At 42.8% G+C, this 9,037-nt stretch overlaps 1 protein-coding gene across 1 annotated transcript; it reads left to right on the top strand.

The window, feature by feature from the left end:
* The first annotated feature begins 4,528 nt into the window (after window positions 1-4,528).
* LOC138589805 (serine/threonine-protein kinase pim-2-like) lies at window positions 4,529-7,675 on the top strand. Its single transcript, XM_069660263.1, has 8 exons — window positions 4,529-4,592; window positions 4,740-4,913; window positions 5,323-5,589; window positions 6,187-6,281; window positions 6,663-6,878; window positions 6,975-7,152; window positions 7,310-7,486; window positions 7,584-7,675. Exons 1-8 carry the CDS (start codon window positions 4,529-4,531, stop codon window positions 7,673-7,675), a joined length of 1,263 nt encoding a protein of 420 aa, XP_069516364.1.
* Window positions 7,676-9,037: the final 1,362 nt, after the last annotated feature.

Here is a 9,037-nt window from a genome sequence, read left to right as displayed (position 1 = left end):
GCATCCATGAATTGAAGCCTGAAGTCCCCATCTACTCCACACTGTCTCTTTATTTGCTGTGCAAGTTCACTGACAGACTCTGGCATCCCATCTGGAAGGATCAATCTCCGGGAATCGTTTTCTCCAAGAATGACTCCGAGTTTCACTGGAGCAGCCATTTCACGACAGTCTGATTGAGGAAAGAAAAGATGAACTGTTTTAACAAGGGTAGATCTGATTTCAACAGAGCAATGAGGGCAAAAGTATGGAATGCCATGTCCATTAAATAAATCCTGAAACAAATGAGGGAACTTTGATTTCATAATGCCACATTTATTTCCCAGCTGTTTTTAATTTCCATTTCTAATATTCAAATTAATGGGGCCTGGTTATCACAGATTCAGAACAAAGCAACAAGAGTGGGGCAGCACTACCACCACCAGTTGGAGGAGAGGAGAAGATGAGAAAGAGGCGGAGGAGAGGGAAAAGGAGGAGAGGAGGAGAAGAAGAAGAAGAAGACGAAGAAGAAGAAGAAGAAGAAGAAGAGGAGGAGGAGGAGGAGGAGGAGTGGGGAGAAGATGAGAAAGAGGAGGAGGAGGAGATGAAGAAGAAGAAGAAGAGGAGGAGTGGGGAGAAGATGAGAAAGAGGAGGAGGAGAAGAAGAAGAGGAGTGGAGTGGGGAGAAGATGAGAAAGAGGAGGAGAAGAAGAGGAGAAGGAGGGGGAGAAGAAGAAAAGGACGAGGAGAAGCAAGAGTAGAAGAAGAGTGCTGCTGTATGTGATTCAGTGCCATCCCTCTGCTGTTGCTATGGTCTGAATCTATGATAACGCCCCATTCATTTGAATATAAGAAATCAAAATAAAAAGAGATGGGAAATGAATGTGGCATTATGAAATCACAGTCCCCTGAAATAACAGAGTCCTTTGAAACTTTAATGTAAATGATGTGTATTCATACCTGTGATGTGAACCAGTTGAGGATGACCCTTGCACAGTCACTGCTAAGCTGGAGGGACAGAAGATACAAGCAGTAATTAACAGGATGCCTAGAAACTGTTGGAAATATGTCATTATCAAATTAATAAACCAGCCTGTCACACTCCAACATCAAACTCAAGGATTTCCCCCAATTTTTAAAAATGGCATCATAGTGTAGCAGGACAAACTACTGAAATAGCTTATATGCATTTCACCTGTTAATAAGTAAGCCGGAATAAAAACCAGCAGGTAACGCCACGCACGGCTCATGCATGTAATGTGAACAAGCCGTTGCAACCTTGGGAGCCTTGCGAGCTTTGACGCACCTGTGTTGCGTAGTGGCAACACAAAGCAGCACATTCAATGCAAACTAGTGATGTGCATGTCATGAGTCAATCGAAACTGGAGATTCACTTCAGTAAACCGGGAGTGCCGATTCCTCATCCCAGTGAACTCGTTCACTGGGCTTTTACACTACAGAGCCGCGCCGCTCTGGGGGCCTGGACCCAGGCTTGACCAGAGCAGCGCCGCTCCGGGGGCCTGGACCCAGGTCGGACCGTATAGGGGAAGAAGAAAGAGCTCAGGGCGTCCATGTCTTTAAGCTGGAGGAAGCGTGACCAGACCAGGGCTCCCTTTACTTTCTCCTGCAGGAAGGAGCTCAACTCCAACCTCTTCTCCCGCAGCAGAGGAGCAGTGGTGGGTTCGGAGCTCCTATTTAAACCCCCCTCAATGTTTTTAATTTGGACCTCCAAATCTTTGACAGCTGCCTTTATCCTGGCAGAAGAGCTAGAGGTGTACTGCTGGCAGAAGACCCAAACCTGAGCTTTGCCAACCTCCCACCACAACTTCAGGGAACCAAATTCAGCTTTTTTTTGTTTTCCACCGTTTCCAAAAGCACTCAAAACCTTGGCAGAAAACACTATCCTGTAAGAGTCTGTTATTAAAGTGTGTTACGTGTATAGAGTGGTGTGTGCAGGTGTCTCTCTCTCTCTCTCTTGCTCTCTTCTCCCTTTGTACTGCAGGTGAGAAGTGGAAGATTGGCTGCCACCTGTGAGCTCCAGAAGAGCTGTGGATTGGTTCACACTCCAGCCAGTTAGCCAATCAGAGACGGAGGGCACCATTTTAAAAGCCTCTCTTTTGCTTTGTTCGCCCCTATGTTGCTTGGCTGTCTAAGGCTGAGGTAAGGCTGGGGTACCCTATACATTCACGCACTTAGCAGGAAATTGTTACTACACCAGGTTATGGGTTGTTGCCACTGTTGTACTTTTATTATATTCAGACACTTTGTAGATAAGGTAGTCAGGCCTTTCGTTTTCGTTTTCTTTCCTCACAGATGGAGTTGAGCTAGGCCCTATTTTGTTGTACTTTGTTTATTTCTTTTGGCACAACCCCCACAGTTCCTCCTTCCCCCCACATTTTTCAAACCTACGTTTGTTGTTTACCTTCATTTAAATATTGTGAATAAACCTTTTTTCTTTGACTGCCTCACGTCCGCCCTGAGCTCTTTCTTTGTTGGTTGTCAGCGTTATCGTTTCTGCTTAAAGGGAAACAAAGTGCCAGTAGGATTGAACCTTTTCACCTGGCGAAATGATCAGCCCTGCTGTGGTAAGGTGATGGTCTGTGAAGCCCACTGGACTGATGTTACTATTAACTAATTTGGGGCTGAGGCTTTTTGACATGTATATTCTATCCAGTCTGGCTGCACACATTACATCCCAATTTGACAGCCTTAAACCCGCTGGCAAACTTTCCTTTTCGTTCTCTAACAGCTTGTTAGAAATAAACGGGGGAACACCGGATACGGTGATCCGCGTGGAGGGAACTGACAGCGGGGAAACCTGCACAAATAAATCCCAGATAACCACACCGCTCTCAATCAGCTGATGAGCAAGAGGCTCATTTTTCAGGAACACGACCACAGCGTTGTTCATCCGGGATGCATACGATAGGTTATCATGTCCTACCTGCTCTCCGACAGCCAAAAGAACCTCCTCCACAGAAACGTTGGCGTCCGGCGGGTCTATCCGCACTCCCTGCCGGATTGACGGAGGTGGCGTCTCGGTGGACGCCATTCCTCCCGAAAACACAAGGGAACACGACCAACGATCTGTCAGTCACAGTCAAACACTCAAAAATACCAGTAAAAGGCTTACCTGGCCATGCAGTAGGAAACAGTGGAAAATACAGGTGAAAAACAGGGACAGAAACAATTCAAAGAGAGAGAGCGAGAGAGAGAGAGAGATGGAGAGAGGGAGAGAGGAGCTTGGTGTGTCAGATCCCCCCGGCAGTCTAAACCTATAGCAGGATAACTATAGGCTAGACCAAGCCTGAGCCAGCCCTAACTATAAGCTTTATCAAAGAGGAAAGTTTTAAGTCTACTCTTCCTGGTAATTGAAGGCTCTACCTCCAGCACTACTCTTAGAGACTTTAGGTACCACAAGCAGGCCTGCATCCTGGGAGCGCAATGTTCTAGAGGGGTAATATGGCACTATGAGCTCTTTAAGATATGATGGTGCCTGACCATTAAGAGCTTTGTAAGTAAGAAGAAGGATTTTAAATTCTATTCTAGATTTTACAGGAAGCCAGTGCAGAGAGGCTAATACAGGAGAGATGTGGTCTCTCTTCCTAGTTCTTGTCAGCACACGTGCTGTAGCATTTTGTACCAGCTGAAGAGTTTTTAGTGACCTATTAGGGCAGCCTGATAGTAACGAGTTACAATAATCCAGCCTGGAAGAAACAAATGCATGGACAAGTTTTTCTGCATCGTTTTGAGACAAGATGTGTATGACTTTTGCTATGTTGCGAAGATGAAAGAAGACTGTCCTTGATATGTGTTTTATGTGGGAGGTGAAGGACATATCCTGATCAAATAGAACTCCCAGATTCTTAACAGTAGTGCTGGATGCCAGGCTGATGCCATCTAGGGAAGCTATATCATGGGAGAAAGAATCTCTAAGGTGTTTTGGGCTGAGCACAATAACTTCAGTTTTGTCTGAATCAATAGTAGTCTATGTCTATTCACTTTTGGGTTAATTGACCACAAAGAATTTTCACATTGTATCTAATAAAAGGGAAAGTTAAGATTGTGGACAGTTTAGGAAAGCACAACCTGCATTCACTTGCTATCTACAGTAAAAGATGGGACAAAAAGTGATTTCCATTGAATCATAGTAGCTCTTTCAAACTGGTTTATAACATTATAATCTCTGTGGACGGATCATGAGAGTTGCACACCAACCATGTTTTGATTCGAATTAAGAATCCCAATCTGTCGCTTTTGTTTCTGTGTAAGTACTATAAAGCCTTTGAATGTGTTTATGTTTGATTAAACACATCTCTTGCATTTGAATCCACTCAACATTCTGAATGTATTCTATAGAACACGACACACAGCAGAATATTGTGAGGTCAAATTTGTGTGGCCAAAGCATTCCGGAATAACCTCTTCAAAGGCATTCTGGAACAACCTCTTCAAAGGCATTCTGGAACATGACATAACTTACACTTGAATGATCCAAGTTAGTTCATTTTCATTTGTCATTTCAACGGAGAAGCATTACTTTTTGAGAGACATGTCATCCAAATCGTGGACACCAAAAAGGACCGTTCAGTGGTGGGCCTCAGTTGCACAACGGAGTAAGTATTGAGGAACACAATTCTGGCAAAAAAAATGCTATTTTCCTTTCTCTTTAAACCACATGATTAAACTGGTTCACTCAGAACATAAATAATGTAATGGATTGTATTAAGCACATACTGAATTGTCGTTTTCTGTTCTTGCAGGTTGCCGCACTGACCCCATCATATATACAGAGAAAGACTGCAACTCGGATCAAAAAAACATCTCGAAGAGAAAATCTGAGGAGAGTCTTGAAAGAGCCAGCAAGAGGAGCAGGACAAGTCAAAGTCCCTGCGAGGGCTGCAGCAGGGACCTCACTGGCCCAACTACCAGCACAGGTAAGCTCAGAAAAATCCTAAAAAGATTCATTGTATTTGTTTTCAGTTAAGTAAATGTTAAACTAAAAGAGGAGAATAATTGCACGCTCAGTAAAGGGGTACTTTGTTAAATAAAGCCCATTTACAAGAAGCTATATTGAGAGTCAGCAACTAAAGTTGACTCATTCTCACCTAAATCGAAATGTATTTGGCATAGTTATCTGAAATCAGGCTTTTGCTGTACTTTATGTGTTATGTCTTTTGTCTTCATTAAATTTTCAAATTATTTAAACCACCAAAAAAATTGTATAGGGCTGAATTGTCTACAGATAAATACCTCTGATTTGTCTGAATACCAATGTGCACAATTTGTTTTTAACTCCTAATACTCGCATGCTCATGATTTGGCTTTATCTGTTGAATGTCACAGTTTCAGGAGAAACTCCAAGCTCCTCTGGACCCAGCCATGGTGCTGTGTTGGGTTCTGGGAAGACCAGCAGCAAGAGGAAGTCCAACGATGACATCCCCGACGACAACGTACCATCCACATCTACCAACATCTCGAGCAGAAAGAGGAAGTCTGAGGAGACACAGGGTCCCAGGAAAAGGAGCAGAAAGACCCATTATCTCTCTGAGGTCTCCAGTGACAACCCTGACACTTCCTCTTCAGCAAATACGGTCCATCGTCGCAGCAGAGGTAAGCTAGGATAGGCAGAATTATACTTAGCCTGTAGAGAATGATGTAAATGTCTACTTTGGATGTGGAAGGAGGTCTCCAAAGTCAAAATAGCCATGATTGTGTCATCATGGGGTTTGAAAAAAATCTGCAATTAGAAGACAGAGTGACCAATGACATATGCTTATGAGTTCTATTACTGGAAGTGAAGAATCCAGTGTTTATGGAGTTCGACACATGCAAGGGACTAAAATCTGGATACCTTGGCTGCTGCAAAATCAATTTCTACCATTTTTGTTTAAATGTATCTTCTGTGAGAAGCACAACTGAATGCTATGACATGCAGTTGCTTAACTTAGCATAAAGACTGGAAATAGTATAAGTCAGTTTTTTGTACTGATTTATCGATCATGACAACTAGTGAGCTTTAGAAATGTTGGTAGGTGGATTTATTATGTTTCCTTTGGATGGATTCTGGCATGCTTTGTGCAGCCATGATGCTCAGCTACGCTAATAAAATGAGGTTATTGTGAGAGATTAGTTTTATGTATTAGTATTCCGATGAAAGTCCTGAGCATGTATATTTAAACTGTATATGTTTGTTACATATTTCTGCAGATGCCTTTGAGTCCAAGTACAAGGAGGGGAAACTGCTTGGTGAAGGAGGCTTCGGGGCAGTCTTTGCTGGCTTCCGCAAAAAGGACAATCTACCTGTAAGATTCATTGTCATGCTATACAACACACACACACACACACACACACAAACTACCAATGATTCATGTATCCACACTGTACGACTAATAAACTAAACAAATGTATGTCTTTATTTTTTGTAGGTTGCCATAAAACACATTGAACAGGAAAAAGTTGTACGCACATCTATGGTAAGTGATATATTCTTCTTTCTCATTCCAACATGTTGATACATTGTTTAAATACTTAGAGCAACATTTATTAACATTTCTCTTTTTTCATAATGAATACAAAGAGAAAATGCCCATGTTCTTCCTTTGCCTCATTCAATGTAGAAGTTTACTTTTATTATGTAAACATATGAGATTCATCTTTTTCCCACTTTGGCTCTATGTATAAAGCTGCTGGACGGGGAAAACAGCATGGTCCCTCTGGAAGTTGCACTGCTGCTGAAAGTCAAGCCACCAGCAGCAGAGACCAGTGCAATCGTGACCCTGCTGGACTGGTACGATCTGGATCGCGACCTGATACTCGTCCTAGAGAGACCAGTCCCCTGCTGTGACCTGTATGATTATGTCGAATCTAGAGGGTCCTCCCTGCAGGAGCACGAGGCTAAAGTAAGTAGCTGATACAAACTGTGATTCAGTGTTTTTGTATCTGTGTCCATGAACACCATGTCACTCAGTCTTTATGTCTCTCTCTTTCTCCCCCAGAACATAGCCAAACAGCTGGTGGATGCTGTCATTGAGATCCACTCCAGAGGAGTATTTCACAGGGACATCAAGCTGGAGAACATCCTCCTTGAAACCGGCTCTGATGTCCCTCGAGTACGGCTTATTGACTTTGGCTGTGGAACATTTCTGTCAGAGGAGAATTACATTTCAGGTCCAGGTAGGCTGTCCCTCTTATTGTTCTTATTATTAGTTAGTCTTAGTCTCTTATATTTGTATTGCTTCGAGCTGATGATCATTGCATAATTGCTATCTCTGTCCTTTATCTCTGTCTCTTACCATTATATTTTCTTACTTTGTGGCTGGTTGAATTGTAGGAACTTATGTGTACGTCTCCCCTGAGTGGTTCACGAAAAAGATGTACAGGGCCGTACCAGCTACAGTGTGGCAGCTTGGTGTTGTGCTTTTTGAGATCCTGCATGGTACTGTCCCCTTTACTGACAGCACTGAGATTGTTTATGTAAACCCTGACATCAGTGAAAGTCTTTCCATCGGTAAGTTATTAACACCCACATGCAGTCAAATTCAGCACAGGGAAACACATATTAAGTACAGTGTGTATTCAACCATGATTCTTTTTTGTCTGTCCAGACTGTCAGGGGTTTCTACGAAGCTGTCTAACCAAGACCCCGGAGGCCCGACCCACCCTGGAGACACTTAAGGACCACCCCTGGCTGAAATGAATCTCCACACCCTCCCAGAAGCACAGAAGAACACCCCAGGACAACAAATAGACATATAGACAGACATATAGACAGACATTTCGACAAACAGACAGACATATAGACGAGCAGAGAGACATATAGACAAACATACAAACAGGGCTGCACGGTGACTGCAGTGGTTAGCACTGTTGCCTCACAGCTAGAAGTTTACTTGTTCAAACCCCGGTTTGGACAAAGTTGTGCGGAGTTTGCATGTTCTCCCCGTGCATGCGTGGGTTCTCTCCGGGGTCTCCGGCTTCCTCCCACAGTCCAAAGACATGCTTGTTAGGTTAATTGGTGACTCTAAATTGCCCATCGGTGTGGGTGTGATTGCAAAAAGTTGTCTTTCTCTATATGTCATCCCTGTGATTGACTGGTGACTAGTCCAAGGTGTACCCCGCCTTTCGCCCGAACACACACACACACACACACACACACACACACACACAAACTACCAATGATTCATGTATCCACATTGTACGATAAATATAATATGTAATATATTATATGTAATAAATATGTAATAAACTAAACAAATGTATGTCTTTATTTTTTGTAGGTTGCCAGAAAACGCATTCAACAGGAAGAAGTTGAACGCACATCTATGGTAAGTGATATATTCTTCTTTCTCATTCCAACATGTTGATACATTGTTTAAATACTTAGAGCAACATTTATTAACATTTCTCTTTTTTCATAATGAATACAAAGAGAAAATGCCCATGTTCTTCCTTTACCTCATACAATGTAGAAGTTTACTTTTATTATGTAAACATATGAGATTCATCTTTTTCCCACTTTGGCTCTATGTATAAAGCTGCTGGACGGGGAAAACAGCATGGTCCCTCTGGAAGTTGCACTGCTGCTGAAAGTCAGGCCACCAGCAGCAGAGACCAGTGCAGCCGTGACTCTGCTGGACTGGACCGTGAGCCACATAATGTCAATCTCCAATTGATGATAAAACATGGTTGAAAAAATAAATAAATAAAAATACGTAACAAACTTGGTTGAAAAACTCTTAAAAATGGGTTATTAAACTTGGTTAAAAAACTCTTAAAAATATAATCAAAGTCTTGAAAAACTCAGACAAGCAAACACTAGAGACTGGCAGAATCTGATGCAAAAAGACTTTATTCCTGTATAAATACAAAGAAATAAACCCGAGTCCATCCGGATGAGACTGCCTACAGGTCAGCCGCTCGGGTCTTATATACTCTAAACCCCTCCCTCGCTGGGCTTCAGCGTGCATCAACACCTGTTGGAGCCCCCCCCTCGCTCTGGCTCTCTGCCCTCAGTTTGTTTCCTTTCAGTTTTGCCCGACCCATTTCCAACTTTTCCACA

The sequence above is a fragment of the Semicossyphus pulcher genome, unplaced genomic scaffold, assembly GCF_022749685.1.
Source record: "Semicossyphus pulcher isolate SPU_LCO1_2020_fin unplaced genomic scaffold, fSemPul1.0.p SCAF_1, whole genome shotgun sequence".
NCBI classification, from domain to species: Eukaryota; Metazoa; Chordata; class Actinopteri; order Labriformes; family Labridae; genus Semicossyphus; species Semicossyphus pulcher.
Note: the sequence above shows the minus strand (reverse complement) of the source record. Positions and strands in the feature narration are given on the sequence as shown.